We start from the raw sequence: 18,406 nt of genomic DNA, 5'->3' as shown, positions 1-18,406 counted from the left end.
TCCTTGTTAGGGGGATGGACCGAAGAAGAAGACTCAGCAACTTACTTCTGTGTGGCAGCCGCCACCACCATAGCATCTACCGGGACTCCCTTTGTCAAAAATTCTTTCCCTTGGGGAGCAGACAAAAATTTATTGGGACATCGAGGAACCAGCTCCACAGAGTCAAGAGTCTCCCACACCCTTCGACAGATAAGGTCCAGGAGCTCGTCAAAGGGTAGAGACACCCAGGAGGCAGAGGGCTGGGCGCCAAAGGCCTTAAGGAATACTGACTCCTCCTCAGAGGGTGGTTTGGAAGGCCAGTCTCCTCTCTGTTTCAAGATCTCCAGGATATCGGAGAATGAAACATCCTCAGAGGAAGACTTAGGGGACCCCTCCGACTCCTTGAGGTCAGTATCGGAAGGGAGGGACTCATCCTGGGAGTCTATGTGCTTTCTCTTGCAAGCTTTCTTTCTGGGGGGGTTCCTCAGGCACAGACTCTGAGGGACCACTCATGGGGGTGTCCTTAGGCCCTTGCGCCCTGCTGTCCAAGGATAGGTGGATGTCAGAAGCTCTTGCCGGTGTTGTAGGGGATGGAAGGACCGATCCGAGAGAAATAGCTGACCTAGCCAGCGCACTCCGCATAGCCTTGAAAGCAGGACCTCCCGAATCAGAGGACCGACCACCTTCCAAGGCCATGATCGGGACCGGAGTCCCTGCCGCCGAGGCGCCCAGGGAAAGGCTCGGCACTGACTGGTGCACCAAGTCATCCCCCTCGGGCCCGATGGAGGAGACCAGAGTCCCGAACCCTGTGGATGGAGCCGACAGGGTCGGAACTGATGCGGGCACCGATAAACCCCGCTGGGGAATCGGCGCTGGCACAGGAACGTCCCTCGGAGCAGAACTTACCGGCTCCGACGACAAGGATGCGCTCGGAGGAGGAATAGCAGGTACAACCAACAGAGCTGGCTCCGGAGCTGACTGGGTCGGAGCCGAGAAAAGTTTGGCCAACACCTGCGACTGCAGGAGCCTCTGCACCACCCTATCTACATCCAAATCGGAAAGCCTGGAGGATTTGGAGGAAATGGATGGAGAAGCAGACCTCCTATCTGGAGAAGCTTGCCTTAAACTTGGCGACTGGCTCCGAATCAGTTCCAAAATTATCGGAGCGGCCGCAGAGTCAGTCGATACAGTTACTTCCTGCAGCCCCGAGGTCAGTGGAGCCGAGGAAGCAGATTCCACAATAGAAATTTTAGAAGGTGGCTCCGAAACAATAGATGGAGCCGGCGACCTCTTCTTAGATTTGGAGGATTTAGACTTCGACTGGGAGCCGAAGCTAAATCCTCCTCAAAGGACGGTTTTAGCAGTCCCTTTAGGATCAATTTGTTTTTCCTCTCTTGGAGCACCCGAGGACTAAAGGCATAGCAGAAACTGCACAACTCCTGAAGGTGGATGGCTCCAAGACAGTAAACACAGACCGAGTGCCCGTCTGTGATAGACATTTTATAGGCACACTTAGTACACTTTTTAAAGCCCGCTCCTTTTGTTCCTTAGACATTCTAGCAAATAGTAGCAGCTGCTACCAAAAGGGCAGGAAACCGCTAACACAGAAGCAGAAACACGAAACAACACACACAGGCACAGGGGAGAACCTCTAATTAAAACGGTTCTCAACTTAAATTAAGAAAAAACTAACCAAGCAAGCACACGAGGAGGACTAGGTCCTCTAACTTAAACGGGCCTAGCCCAAGGGAGTAAGGGATACCACACACAACACACTCGTACACTACAATAATAATGCAGCAACACCACTAAGACCACTCTATAGAATAACAGAGTTATTTTAGCCAAGAATTAGCAAACAATTTTCCACAAAAACAGACTTTTTCAATACTTCCCACAGCCAAGTCAAGACCACATCTGAGCTCTACAAGCAGCAAATGAGATCTGGGGATGTGGGGCAGTGTATTGTGGGATACCATCTTAGCCCAGCTAATCAAAGACTTTCGAGCTAGTAGACAGGCCGAATCGGAGCCGAAATTCGGCTCTGAACCCACAAGTGAAGAATATAGGACTACATAACATGAGTATTTTTTATTTGAAAGGCTCCTTGACCTTCTTCAAATGTGTTAGAATGGACCAGTTTACAGGATTAGAGAAATCTTTAGGGAATGTTGATGTTACCTCTTCATATACTAGCATAAATCAGGAGGAAGGACTAGAATTTGTTAAATTATATTTGGAAAGATTATGTCATCTTAACAAAGCCACTATTAATACATTTGGTGTACTACTTGACATTGTGCTTAAGAACAATTTTTTTTGAATCTAATAATAAAACTTACCAACAGAGACCAGGAGTAGCTATGGGGTCATGATAGCCCCAGCTTTTGCTAACCTGGACCTCTGTTGGTAGGAATCCACAGTGCTAGTCAATTTACCACTTTACAAATATGTTATGCTATATAAACGTTACAGCAATGATCTTTTTTCTTTATCTGGGGAGGTAGTGATAATCTATTTAAGGAATTTATTCAGGAAATTAATCAAAATATTTCCTGGTTTAGTTTTACTTTTAATGGAAATGATAACAGTGTCAAGTTTTTGGATGTTGAAGTTACAATGGAAGCTGGCAAAAATAAGTTTGTAAGTACTATTTACAGAAAAAATACCTTTAAGAATACTTACATTTTTTAAGCCACCATCTGAAGTATATGAAATTAAATATTTATAGAGGACAGTTAATTAGAGATAGTTGACTAATTAGCAATGACCACACTTTTGGGAAAGAAATTGTTTACTTTAAAAAGTTATTTTTAGACAGGGAATATCCACTTCAAGAACTGAACAAGATCAAAGAAGAAGTCATTAAACAACGATCTTCAAAAGTTTCACATATTTTGCAGAAGGGACTTACAGCTTGCAACAAATATGAGGTTCCAAACGAAACATCAAAGGATGATAAAACCTCTAGCTTTCCCAATTTCAATGACAATAGATAGTAAAGAAATACAAAGAATTATAAAATCTAATTGGAAAATAATTTTAGGTAACATGGAACTTAGGAGGGTTACTGGTGATTCTCTGCAATTTGTGTATAAAAAGGCATTTAATGTTAAAAAAATCGTTAGAGGGGATCCCATAAGAGACAAGCGTATTTTAGGTACATTCAATGGTACATTTCCATGTTCTGACTGCAAACAGTGCAGGTTTATTAGCAGTTTACGCACTTTACATTTTCCGCACTTAGGTATCACCACTGAAGCTACTGGTAAATATAAGTGTTCTAGTACGAACATACTCTACTTAACATTGTGTGGTTCTTGCACACATTATTATCTGAGGAAGAGAGTTAGACAGCTGAGATTTTGGATTGGGGGAACATATAAAAGCAACAAAACAAAATATTCAACTAATGCTTTAGCAAAGCATAGTCTAAAATATGTGAACTTTAGGAAATTTCATTTTATTGTTTTGGTGCAGTTAGACACAAGGGGTTTTGTGTGTGGATGCAACAATGTTTTAGAAGCCGGGGAGTTTCAATGGCAATTTTTTTAAGGACTGATAATCTCCCTGGTATTAATATTAAGTGTTTATTGAAAGTAAAATTATTATAAGATAATTATGGTCATTTCCGGTTGTTATGTATTACACATATGACAATAGGTATCATGTGATAGAGTTTTTTTCTTAAAGACACCTGATTTGATTTTGTGCAAGTCATTGGTTTCTTTGAAAGCAGGATTTGGTGCTGAACAGCATTTTAACAGAGGATACAGTAAAGGCATGTGATTTGATTCTGTTCAAGTCATTGGTTAATTTGAAAGTTGGTTCTGGTTCTGAACAGGGTTTTAACATAGGATACAGTAAAGGCATGTGATTTGATTCTGTTCAATTCATTGGTTAATTTGAAAGTTGGTTCTGGTTCTGAACAGGATTTCAACATTTGGATGTTTACATTTTTTACATTCCTGATGAAGTTCTATGTTGATTATGGATTAAAAGGAACAAAAGCACTAAATTTAAACTCATTTGTTTTTTTTTTAATCCCGTGGTTGCAGTTTACTCTGCCTGCCAGATGTTTGGAGGAATGTGTGTGTGTGTGTGTGTGTGTGTGTGTGTGTGTGTGTGTGTGTGTGTGTGTGTGTGTGTGTGTGTGTGTATATATATATATATATATATATAAATATATAGGTCCCCATCAGCTGATCAAGCTTTTGAATGGAGATTGCGGGACGATGCAGACTGGGAAACTTACCCTTTTCCTCACTGTAGTGAGATCTTGGAGTTGGTATATATAGTTTGCAGGGGGTAGGGGCAACAGCTCCCCCATGGGGGGTGCAGGGGGGCTTGTTCCCCTGGAAAAATGTAAAAAAGTTAGATTTTTGTAAATTTTTCTTTTTTTTTTTTTGATGTTTGAGTTTTCGGAAACTTAATCATATGGTCTCAACCTTATGAATTTTGAGTTTCTGAAAACTCTGTCATCTGACACAGACCCATATATATATATATATATATATATATATATATATATATATATATATGTGTGTGTGTGTGTGTGTGTGTCTGTGTAGTTTATTAAAAAACTTGACACTCAAGAATGTCGAGTCCATGAATCATCGCAACCTTACCCAAAAGTCAGCATGATGAATACTGGCATGCACGAAAATGACACTGAACATCAAAATTCCCTTTCAGTCTGGACCCAGGAACAACAACTAACTATGGTCCAGACGGGGGGACAAATTCGGTCAGTTGGTAGTGTCGGTATTCATCATTCTGACTGTCCACGTGTGGGATTTGCATCTTGATTTGACCTTCCAAGCTTTGAGCATGTGATTATCAACTAATATATATTTATCCTTGGGTTACCTACAATTAATCTAATTCTCATTTAATCAACAGTCAAAAGACTGACTGCATAATATCTAAACTAGAGCAAAAGTGAAAAATATCTAAACTGCTAAAATGCAAAATAATGATGCACAAAATGCTGACAGGTTGTAAGCTATACTAGGGAAGGGTTTATGCCCGTTCCCCACTGTTGTGTGACCTCAGAGTTGGTATACATAATTAGCAGGGAGTGTGGGAGGTGAAAGCAGACTTGCCCCCCTATAAAAACAATGAAAAATGTAACAAAATTTAATCTCGTACTAAAGGATTAAAAATCTGACAAAATGAATTTTATATATATATATATATATATATATATATATATATATATATAGTATCTATATTAGATATTCGAACGTTTATAAGTTCGAATCACTAAAGAACGAACTTTAGTGATTAAACTTTTAAAGTTCGAATATATATTAAAATAAAAAAAAAAAACAAAGTAAAAAAAAGAAAAACTAAAGGGTATAAGCAGGGGGGGCAAGCTCCCCTGCACCTCCCACACCCCTCACTACTTAAATATACCAACTCCTAGATCGCGCTACAGTGTAGGAAATGGGAAATTTTCCATTTCCGCACTGTAGCACACTGAAGTGCGATCTCGGAGTTGGTATATTTAAGTAGCTGGGTGTGAGGGGGCACAGCCCACCACGTGGGGGGTGCAGGGGGGCTTGCCCCCTACTTAAACACTTTACTTTTTCTTTTTTTCTTTTAAATATTGTTTTTAAAGATATTCAAACTTTTAAAAGTTCGATCACTAAAGTTCGTTCTTTATTGATTCAAACTTTTAAACATTCGCATGTTCGAATGTCTAATATAGACCCTATATATATATATATATATATATATATATATATATATATATATATATATATATATATATATATATGGATCTAGGAATATTGAACGAAAGTTCAATAGTCCGAATCCAAAATACCGCAACACACTTTAATGAAAGCTCTTTCATTAAAGTCTGTCCAAAAAAAAAAAAAAAAACCACTAAATCTTTTATGCAGGGGGGCAAGCCTCCCTGCACCCCCATGTGGGGGGCTGTGCCCCCCACACCACCCCTACTTTTATATTCTCACTCCGAGGTCACACTACAGTGGGGAAAAGGGAATTCTCCCTTAACCGCACTGTAGTGCGACCGGCACAACCAGCATACATAACTGAAAGTGCTGCTTCGGTGAACAGCACTTTCGGTTATGTATGTTTGGTGATTTCTGTTTCGGCAGAAAGTGCCGTCGAGGATCTGTACAGATCCCATATATATATATATATATATATATATAAATATATATATATATATATATATATATATATATATATATATATTTATATATATCAACGCTGAGGTCGCACAGCAGTGGGGAAAGGGCATAAACTTCCATGTTGTCAGTATTTTCTATTTAGACATTTTTACTTCGTCAGTATTTTGCTGAGTTGATATTATGCTCTCAGTCTTTTGATTGTTGATTAAATGAAGGTTAGATTAAGTGTTGGTAACCCAAATATTCTTATTAAAGAACAACCTACTTATTCTTAATAAAACAAAGTATGCGAGAGGTGTAAATACACTTTAGAAGTGAAGGCAAAATTTTCTCATACTACCAAAACTAATACTAGAGAGGCTGTCAATGACACTGCACAGGGTAAAGACCCTACAGATAAAACTACTTATGCTGAGGCACTTACAGGTAACCCTCCTTTTTGAGTCTGAAGAAGCATTCAGAGAAACTTGAAAGCGCTTACTGGCCACTGTTCTGTGCTCTTTGTGTGAATAAAAAGGTTTTCATAAGGTTGGCTCCATTTGTTGTGGTGTGCCTCTGGAGATTTTTTCATTGGATTAATCCTTCTAAAGCATTAAGATCTCCTGCACAGTACAATCAAAGAAAGGGTCCACAGCAAGCAAGTAAACACTCCATTACAGCACCATCCACAGCTAAACACAGTAACACTGTATCCACTGCCTCTACTGCTATGTCCTTAAGACAAAGCAGTGCACAGCCAATGCTATGTCCTTAAGACAAAGCAGTGCACAGCCAAATTTCCTGGTCATTAGTGATTTCATAATGAGGCACACTAATGTCCCCCTCACCAGAATGAGTAAGGAGAAAGTCATGATTAGCTTCCTTTCTGGGACTAGGTCTGTCAAGTCATACAGGCACTGAGGTCATTAAACCACAGGTACTAGTATGACTCTATCATAGTCCATGTGTGTATTAATGACCTGAGACGTACCTCCTTTCACTATATGAAAACAAACACGATCAAGCTCACTGATTATGTGTCTCAGGCAGGTATAAGCCTAGCACTCAACAGCACACTATTTTCTCCACGGATGATGCCACGTTACCAAGAGACAATGATTGATAGTTGGCTTAGCTTCTTGTGTCAGTTTAATAGCTTGGGAGGACATGGTTGACAGACCACGCTGCTTTGCCAGGTATGGTATGCACTTGTCCCTTTTAGGCTTTCAGGTACTGGCAAAGACCTTTCCACCCCATAGTGCTTTTTTAAGGTAATGCCAAACTAATAAACCTACAGATTTAACTGAACCTATGAAGGAATATCTGAAGGTAATACTACTCAGTGCTAGAAGTCTTAACAATAAACTCCACTCCGTGCAAGTCTTACTGTCCCTGGAGAGTGTAGACATGTGTGTAGTAACAGAGACATGGTTTAAAGTCACAGAGTGTACCCCAGCAGTGCCAGCTTATAATGCCTTTCATACCTTCAGACCAGCTACTGCACAGGAGAAAACTAAAGGTGGAGGAGTCTAAGTCTATATTAAAACCAATTTCTCATCCAGACTAGTTAAAGTGTATGACTCAATGGCTCTCATATGTGTACAACTCACCATAAACAGGGCCTCGTACCATATCCTTTCAATTTATAGGTCCCCTTCCATGTCCCAGGAAACCCATACTACCTATCTGAATGTACTACAGTCCCTCACCTTTCAACCCAATACGATATTCATAGGGGATCTCAACTACCCCTCTATAGCTTGGGAATCCTACACCACTTCTAATGCACCATCATATTTTGTGCCCAAGGAATGGAAGATTGATACAGTCATTCCCCTGCACAAAAGGAGGTCCAATGACTGAACCGGTTGTCTACCAGCCCATAAGTAAGCCTCATATGTAAGATCATGGAAAGAATCATCATGGACATGATAAATGAATCAGGGTATCATGATAAATGAAATTAGGGTGGCGCAGTGGTGCAGCGGTTAATGCTGTCGCCTCACAGCAAGAGGTTCTCTGGTTTGATTCTCGGCTGGGGTGCCTTCTGTGCGGAGTTTGCATGTTCTCCCTGCATTCGCGTGGGTTTCCTCCGGGTACTCCGGTTTCCTCCCACATTCTAACGACATGCTTCTGGAGCATTTCTCCCCGGGCCTCCGCTGAAAACAGGATCTGTGGAACCTAGTCGGACTTTCCCGGTCAACAAATGTTAAATAAATAAAAAATAAATAAAATAAATAAAATGAAGACATAGATAACCTGCAAATGCTGGACCCATCATAGTTCAGCTTCGTTAAGGAAGGTCATGCCTATTAAATCTGCTGTACTTTTTTGAGAGGGTCACCAAAGAAGTAGATCAATTAAGACTCAGCACACAGCTGACCTTGACCTGGCCAAGGCTTTTAATACAATACCCCACTCAGGCATTTTAGACAAGTTCACTTATTTATGTATAAACCCTTGTATCATCCACTGGATAGTCAACTGGCTCAGTGATAGTACCCAGGAGGTCAAAATAGGTGAGGCCACCTCTGCCAAGAGGCCAGTCACTAGCGCAGTCCCCCATGTTTCGGTACTGGGCCCACTCCTTTTCTGCATCTATTTCTCTGAAATGGAATAAAATTATGAAGGTTTATGGCTGACTAAATTTGCATATAACTGCAAGCTGGGGGTTATCATCGACTCCCCTGCTGACACAAGCATTCTTCAAGAAGGCTTATCTCTAACTAACAAATGGTGCCAAAGCCATAGCCTTAAACATAATGCTAAGAAATGTATAATCATACTCTTTGGGAAGTAAACTATCCTGGCTAATTACTATGTTGATAATTCACTCCTAAGGGTCAACCCAGTGGTCAGGGATCTGGGTATGCATGTAGACAGTAGCCAACCACCACATGGTCAGGGTGGTGAGGAAGTCCTTTTATGATGCACAACTTAAAAGTCAGAGCATGGCATCTAGGTCCAAAGAGGTCATTTCCCACTGTACTTCACCCTTATCAGACCAGGCAGTCACAGAGTACAGTGCTCCCTTTGGTATGTACCTGACCAAGCATATGCAACAAGTAGACTGACCTCAGAGGTTGCTTACAAAAAGAATACAAGGTCTAAGAAACCTGCCTTATTCAGAGCACCTTAAAGCCCTTTCCCTCTACTCAGTCTCCTAAAGATTGTGCAAGCTGTGATCTATGCCTGGCTTACAAGGCATTTGCAAACCCCTCACTTATGAATCTCGTACGTATTTGTAAGTCAATGAGTACCAGAAATATAAGGTCTAGGAACATAGCTCTCAACCTCTTAACACAAAAAAGCCAAGCATAATAGTGAGAACAAAGACCCCAAAATAAGGACAATTTTTAAATATTGCTGTTATAAACTTTGAAAGTTGCTAGAATAAAAAGTCTTGTGTTACCATGCATTTTCTGAAGGCTATGAAGTCTGAAACTCAAATATCCACCGTTAGTTACTTGGTGAATTCAGACCTCAGTGATTTGCCACAAAAATCCAGAAAACTACAAACTTTATGAGGAACAGGCTAAAAATATAAGCCAAAAATCTGGACAGCTGAGAAGTATGTCTAGGGACATGAATTTTATCTGTGACTTAAACAGAACATGCTGAGGGACAGATCTGTGTCCAAGAGACTGCCCCTCCTATGGAATAGGCTCCCCATCCATGTGAAGCTGAGTTTGTCTATTACCTAGTTTAGGTGCAACCTAGACAAGTGGATGAGGAATAGGAACTTTATAGCAGGCCTGGCACCCATGTCCCTTATGGACAGAGGTAGCTAATAAATGCATGGCCCTCAATGTACTATTTGGATACAGGACGTCATTATTCTTTTTGGGAAAGCTAGGCTTAGAAAAGCCCCCCCCCCCCCCCCAGGTCGTTAGGGTAGTAACAATCTATGAATCCATCTCTATGTATATCTATTAATATCTATATCTATAGATGTATATGTACAGGGTATACATACAAACGCACACACACACACACACACACACACACACACACACACACACACACACACACACACACACACACACACACTTGGCTCTTTTATCACAGGCATTATTAGAATACAGAATGATAATAGCACACTACATCCTACCATGATGGAATAAAACTGCTGTCAGATTAATCATCTGTTTTTCCATAAATGTCACCACAATATTTATTTAAAAGAACTCTTTTCTGAGAGAGATCATTGCAGCAAGATACAAAGGCAGCAATACATTGTGTTTCTATCTCTACTTCTTTGCTGGCTCAAGTGTTGTTGTTGTTGTGTCTTTTGGCTTTTCCCGGTTAGGGGTAGCCACAGCAGTACTCCGGTCCGCTAATGATTGGCAGTAGATTTTTACGTGCCGAGTTGCCAGCTCTGATGCACAACCTTCAACGAAGGTATGCCCATTCACGCATGTCTCCACACAGAAGACGCTCTAACTGAGAATCGAACAGGACGTCATACTGTGAGGCGACAACGCTACCGCAGCACCACCACTGCAAGTGTTATTATTTCTTAATCAGACATATTTAACAACTACCACTACAGTAGTTCACCTCCTTTACAAATAATCATTCAGCATTCAGAAATGCTTAAAGAACTCTAGCTTTCTTCATGATTGAAATATGAAGAAAGTATAACTGATGGTCCCTGTCCTGGTTGTTTAAATATACACTTACCTGGCAGATTTATGTATTAAACAATAAATGTAATTTTAAACAGTTATTCTTTAGAAAAAAACAAAGAATTTGTGTGTTTTAAATCTATGTAGTCTTGAACATTTTTCTAACAAGAAGTTAAACAAAAATTACTATCTAATGACAAAACTACCTATTTCAGAACATTTTAATCTTAAAAGGCTACTGAAACTGCTGCCATTATAATATGCTGCATTTATCAATTACAGTCAATTTGACTGCATATGCCTTAACATGTCAGTCTGCAAATAAATGGTCACAGGAAAGTTTTTCAAATTGCTATGCAAATGTACAATACCTTTGCAAAGCCAGACTAGTGACAGTAGGACCAGTCTTTCATCCAAAGATAGTTGGTGTATCCAGCAATTATAACTACTCTGTTGACTATGTGCACCTCGGATGCTGAGTGTGGAAAAGAAATAATGGCCACACTTCACATAAATGCCAGATTAATTATGGTTTATACTGAGCAGATAACAAGAGGAAATGTTACTTTCATCCACAGATAGCCTTACCCCACTCAGCAATTATAGCAATTTTGTTAATACAATTATAGCAATTTTGTTAATACCTCACTCAGATGTCTGATTGTAGTAAAACATAACTGGTATGGTAATAGATTTTAAGTTTGTTTTGCACAATAACGTTTTGTAGCTTACTTCTCACAAAATGCACACCAGTCCTGCAAAACCTGATTAAAGATCACTTAACATGAGCAGATGTTACTGGCTTATTTTTTTCCACTTTTTTTGTTTTTTACTTTCTCAGCCTTAAATACATTCAGTGTTACTGATGGAATGTCTGCCTCAGAAGACAGTTTACCACTTCACACGTCTGTTAATGTCTGTTGTAAGCATGTTCATTGTTTCACAGTTCTGAGTACACTTGGCAACAAAGGCCTTGTGATAGCTTTAGACATAGTTACAGAATTGTTAGGGGAAAACGTCTGTACTGCCAACAATAAAACAGTTATAATTTATACTACGGACACCTCCTACTTTTTTCCTGATATCCATAGATTCATAGGTACTTACTTGGCTATTGATCTATGAAGTTTTTAGTCTTTATATTTTACTTATAAATAATACAGAGACAAATCGAACATTTACATTTTGCTTCTATCCACGTCGGACAAGTGTGCTAAACTACAGGTGAGTTTGTGGTTACCTATCCATTCTTCCAAATTACATTTGATTAGTACGAGAGGTACTTGCTTTATGTGGAGAGGGATGCAGTTCCAAAGAAGTGGTATTCTCTGTTATACATATCTATCTCTCCAGCATATTATATTTATGCTGCAAAAGAAATTTAAATCTTTTGAGTGGGTGTTCGTGCTCCCCATTGGACTTGTGAATATGCAGTAGGTCTGACAGAATGTGGTCTGTTTGGGCTTTGCATGCAAGGCAGAGATCACCTCTCAGTAGCATGTATGAATGACACTGAGATGAGTGACAAGTCTTTGAAATGGTCTGCATAGTTTTTATGATTTAGGCCCTTCATTTTCTTACTAAGAAAATGCTGTGGGTATTCAAGCTGTATCAGATAGTTGGACTAGTACATAAAGAAGGGGGCATTATACTCAGTGACTGGGCTGATGAGTACAGAATACAGTGGAATGATCACATGTACAATGAAAATATATCCATTTTAGAAATGTTAGTTTTTTTTTCTTTTTATTATTTGTTCCAGATTTAGTATAAGGATATAGTCACATTTTTTTTTATTTTCAGCATAAAAGTAAAAGACATGCTTTAGTGGTCATAGAGGCTCTGTTCTGTACATTAATTCAATGTCTTACGGTCAAAGGTAAATATTAGGCTATCAGTCTGCAGCCTATTACAGGCCTAGCCAATAACTAGCGGTCAGAATCAAACCCTTTGCCTTGCATCTGTGAGGTAACGATTATGCAGATCCTGCCCCCTCTCAAAATTAATCTAAGTACTTCATGTGAGAAGAGAATACACATTCTTCTGCAACAAAGGTTTGAGTGTGCTACCTGTTGAGATACTGGGGCTGTCTGGAAACTTATTACTTGTGCATGGCAAATACATTATGTGTAGACAAGGCAGATGGATGACTAATTTTGATTTTCCATTTTTACATAACATTTATTTTTCTCTTCAATGTTTTAATGACAGGTTGCCAGTGGACTGCTGATAGCAATTGGTATCTATGCAAAACTAGCTAAAGAGGCAGGTAAGTGTAAATAGAATCAGTTATGTCATTAATTGTAACACATTCCCTAGTCTAGTGCTAGTGTGGGTGCATGATTGTTTCTGTCTTACTTTTCCACTGCAAAAAAGTTTCTTCCACATTTTTTGTTCTGAATCACTGAAAATCTGAAGACTGGGCAGATCTGCAGTGGGACAGAAACATTTGTACGTTTCTTTTAACCCTTAGGTATAACATTAGAAACTTTGCCATGGGAAGAGCAGGGGAAAAAGTTATCAGTAACACTTATATGGTTAAATTTTACTAAACATGATTCCAGTTTCTTACTGATTTTTTGTTAATATATTATCAGCTGTCTGAGCCTTCCTTGTTCTGCTCGTCAGACTGTAAGACAAACACCTTCACTCAGTCTCATACCTAGAGATTGTAAATGACTTTCACCTGCTACAGATTACGCCACTTGTAGACAGGGGTTCTATGAGATAATATACAATTACATGGCATCAGGACAAAGCTGGGACAGGTAAACAAACCTGACGTGAATGCAGTAATCCACACACATAAGATAGGGAGGCTCCATTATCCTCTGTTCTATCAACAAAAAGCTTACATTTGTAGTCATCTTGCATATAGACAGGCTTTCTGCTTGATGCTTAGATTAGGTGACCATATCCATCTAATACTAAGAGTTCTGATACCTGTTTGAGCTCTTCCATCACTTCAAGAGAAGAAAAGCTGTTTCTTGGTACCCAAATGCTTTTAGGCAGTTTTGGAACAGATCACTCAAATAGTTCATTCAGGGATGCTGGTTCTTTTCATTCTGGTTCATTCAGTTTCTCATGAGGGGGAATATACCTCTCATACCTTCAACAGTTATATTATCCCAGCAAACCTTCTTGAAATGAAAATTTACTGCTTGAAAAACTGTACTTTTTTACCATTTGACTGTATATTTTCTCCTTGGTTTATTTTGATCCTTGGGCTTTGGAGGTGCAAACAGATGCTCTGCTATACATTTAGCAGATTATCACCTTACACTAACCTGGTAGAGACTGGAACAGCAGCTTGGTGTGGGGTGAATGGTGACACAGTTTAGTGTAAGAAAAAGGTTGTCAGCAGCAATATATATAGATATTATAAGGCAGATGCAATTATATCTTTTCCTATACAGAAACCTTTTTTCATGTATGATGGATTTCTCTACACCACTTCCATCTATGCTGTCATGTCTTCCTACACCTGCAAAATGCAATTAAAATTCTTAATCTTCTGTTGTGCATGAAGTTGCTAATAAGTTGTCAAGAACAATTCAGCTTGAACTCTGGCCCTACTATGCAGTAGTTTAATTTTATTTGTAAAATAACATTTTCTTAGATTCCTTATGTATTACACTGACAACTGGCATCCATGAATCAGCATTATCGGTGCACTCTTCATGTTTATCATTTTAGCTTTTCCCTCTTCTGTGGTCCCCTCTGTTTAACAAATTGAGTCTATGTTGCCTTGTGGCTCTAGTCTCCAGCAAGGTAATGTTTGGTAACAATACAGTATTCTCTGTGGAATATACATTAACTTCTTGTAATCATGTTGCAAGCCTTATACTGACTTCACTGTTTGCACACTGTGTTTGTCTTGTCTTATGCAATAATTCTTGAGCTGTAATATCAGCTTCTCTGGTTATATCTTCAATAGTTTTCTACAAAAGGAATAAAACTATTTCACTTGCTATTAAAATCCATGCCAGTAAAACCCAGCAGCTTAGCATAATTACTACATACCACAAGTTATTATGTTACCAAATGGATCCTGCTGGGTCTTTGACTCTTAAAGAAAAGACCGAGGTGGTATTTGTACTGACCAAGGGAATGCAGGTCAGAACACCAAGGAACTGAAACTCCCCTGATCTTGTATTTACAGGACCTGTTGAAATAAGGAGGAAGAAGAAAAAAGAAGTTATGCATTTACTATAATGTTCCATGGGTGTTTTCCATCTCATCTTTTATTCTAACTGATACATACATACATACATACATACATACATACAAATATTTCAAGCATGGGCATTAAAAAGAAGATATGCATTTACTATAATGTTCCATGTGTGTTTTCCATCTCATCTTTTATTCTCACTGATACATACATACATACAAATATTTCAAGCACGGACATTAATGCCCTTCTAGCTTGCCAACATACCAAAACACTTGTTCCCATAATAAGTGTCCAGGCTGTTCTTAAAATAACTAAACTAGTATTTGCTTTAGTGTAATTAGGTAGTCTGTTCCATTCATTGGCTACTCTGTCAGAGAACCAATTAGTACACTTCTCCTTCCTATAGAATTTTCTACACAGGTTGTCTGATGATTCTCTAGTACTTTTTGACAACCCAAACATTCCCAGAGGTAGTTGTCTCTAACTGTCCTATATACCTGAGTAAGATCTCCTCTTAGATGTCTGTAAGAGACACTGTACAAGTTCATATATTTTAGTCTTTCATAATAACTTAAATTTTCACATCCATGGATGCCCTTGGTCTATTTCCACTGTACTCTTTCCAGTTTACTCATGTTTGTTTTGTTATAGGGTTTCCATATTGTTATTCCATACTCTAGTTTGGGTCTAATGTTCATAGGTGAATATTAGGCTAACTGCTCTGAAAAGCCATTTTAAGCCTAGCCAGTAACCCGAGGTAAGAATCAAACCGTAAACCTTGTGTTACTAAGGTGAAGACCTTAACCATTATGCCAACTCCTCTACCTAACCTAACCTAACAAACTGACTTCATTATTTTTGATTTCCATAAATCTTTTTATACAACCTACAGTTTTATAACTATCATTATACCATGACCCCTCCATTAATATTCCAAAACGTGCACGCTGATTGGCCAATCTAATGGAAAAAGGTCCAGTCGCCCGGACTTTTTCCATTAGTATAAGTCTTTTTTAAAACACTGTCTCGCTATGTTAAAGGAGTTTAACATAGCGACACAGGTTTAAAAAAAGCAACGGAGATCTCCGTTGCTTTTTATATGTCTCGCTATGTTAAACTCTTTTAACATAGCGACACGTGTAAAAAGCAACGGAGATCTTGCTTTCTCCATTGCTTTTTTTTTTAAACCTGTCTCGCTATGTTAAATGGGTTTAACATAGCAAAACAGTAAAAAAGCAACAGAGATCTCCGTTGCTTATTTTAAAGCTGTCTCGCTATGCTAAACCCATTTAACATAGCAAAACAGTTGTAAAAAGCAACGGAAATCTTGCTTTCTCCGTTGCTTTTTCAAAATTCTGCTATGTTAAATGGGTTTAACATAGCGAGACAGCTTTAAAATAAGCAACGGAGATACCCTTTGCTTTTTAAAGCTGTCTCGCTATGTTAAACCCATTTAACATAGCGAAACAGTAAAAGCAATGGAGATCTTGCTTTCTCCATTGCTTTTGCCCACAGCTCTGATGTACTGCGTAGTATACGCATGCAGTACATCAGAACTGCCGCTGAATACCAGACAGCTGCGGAAGGGCAGCAAGGAGGCATTATACAATGCCATTATTTAAGAAAAGTAATTATTTTTTCTTAAATAATGTCATTATAATAGCAATAACCACTTCTGGTGTGGGTAATGCTGGATTTACCCACAGATGGCTTTGTTTGGTCCTCGGGCTCGGGACCAAACCACGCCAACCGTGGGTAAATCCAGCATTACCCACACCCAGGCGTGGGTTATTGCTATATTAACCAATTGGATGACATGATTAGAAAAACTCATAGCTGAATCTACCCATATATCCAGGTCCTTAAATGAGTCTACAGTTTTAATCACTGTGTGCTATATTAAATATTCACCTTTCAATTTATGTCTCCCAAATTTCATATGCTTAGTTTTCGATGTATTTATCAGCTTATTATTCTCCTGTCCCCAAATGGTCAATTTAGTCAAGTTATTTTGCAGACATGCCTTATCTGTAACACATGCAATCAGTTTACCCAATTTCAGGTCATCTGCATATAGAATGTAGAACACCTCAGATGAAAAAGTTAGGTCTGAAATATACAATCTAAACAAGTAAAGGCCTAGGACAGAGCCATGTGGGACACCTTGACAGTAACCAAGGATTTCACCTGTCCAGTTGCTGTATGATACTTGCCATGTCCTATTTGTAAGCCATGCAGCTATCCATCTTATCAACAGTACGTCAATACCTAGTTGTACTAATTTATTGATCAGTGTTCTGTGTATGACCCTGTCAAATGCTGAAGTTAAGTCTATATAAATTACATCACAGCACAATTTTTCATTCATAGCTGTTAATATTGTTATAGAACATCATGTTACAGGTGGTAACAGATCTATTTTCAACATATGCATGCTGATATATTGTTTCAAGTCCCAACCTATCCAGTTCTGACAATAACTTATTCAATATTACCTTCTTCATTGTTTTTCCACAACATGAAAGTAGACTTAAGGGTCTATATGACTCTGGGTTTGTCCTTCTCCCTTTTCCCTTAAAGACAGGCTTAATAAGCACATGTCTCCAATCTTGAGGAATCTCCCCATATTTATATGACATAGTGAATAATAGATATAACGGTACTGTAAGTTCTTGCTGAAGTGTTCTAAGGTCATTGTTACTTATTCCGTCTCCTCCCTGTGCTTTGTTTAGATCCAGTTTGTACAGTTCTTTTTCAATATAATCTAATTTGATTCCAGTATCTGGAGTTAACTGAATGTCACTAGGACAACTTATCACCCCTTTTGTGGAGCCAAACTGTTTTGCATAAAATTTTGTAAATATATCTATAATCTGTTGTATCTGAGAATAAATTTTAGAATCTGCACACAGTTTACCAATTTGTGTCTTTACTCCTTCCACATCTTATGCATCTATAAAAAGGTTTCTTATTATGCTCAATATCTTTATATAAATTTTCTTCAAATTTTTCTTGATCTTGTCTCACACTATGCTTCATCTATTTGTCTAGCTTGTTTATTTCAGTTTTCAAAGTTGTAGTTCGATCTCTCTTACATTTCTTATATTTTTTTGTCTCTCACCGTAATCAGATATCTTGTTCTTATGGAAATATACCCCCCTGACGTTGTATGCCTAGATCCTGATGTTAAACATTTTTGTGATTTTTGTATTCATACAACTTCTCTTTCAAAACTTTCCACATTCCATCTGCAGTTTTTCCACTGAACACCTCACTCCAGTTAGTTTTACACAGTGACTGTGTTGCTTCCGTATATCTGTAATAAACCTTTTGTGCATTGGCTTAGATTTCAGTTTGGCAGAATTATCTAGCAACAAATTAACCTTTATAACCCCACGATCACTGCACATCAGTGGTGGTAAAACTTGACTTGAAGTTACAGTAATTTCTTTGGGAACACAAACAATGTCTAGTATGTT

At 38.7% G+C, this 18,406-nt stretch overlaps 1 protein-coding gene across 1 annotated transcript in view; it reads left to right on the top strand.

Annotated features, from left to right (window-relative positions):
* Window positions 1-18,406, top strand: part of LOC122817659 (tetraspanin-33-like) — a 477,846-nt gene that overhangs the window by 51,803 nt on the left and 407,637 nt on the right. Inside the window, exon 2 of the mRNA XM_044090722.1 lies at window positions 12,962-13,019. Within this exon, the coding sequence (XP_043946657.1) occupies window positions 12,962-13,019 (58 nt within the window). The remainder of the gene's footprint in view (window positions 1-12,961; window positions 13,020-18,406) is intronic.

The sequence above is a fragment of the Protopterus annectens genome, chromosome 13.part0 (assembly GCF_019279795.1).
Source record: "Protopterus annectens isolate FY-2018-M chromosome 13.part0, PAN1.0, whole genome shotgun sequence".
Taxonomy (NCBI): domain Eukaryota; kingdom Metazoa; phylum Chordata; order Ceratodontiformes; family Protopteridae; genus Protopterus; species Protopterus annectens.
The sequence above is the reverse complement of the archived record's forward strand: the minus strand, read 5'-3'. Positions and strand labels throughout refer to the sequence as shown.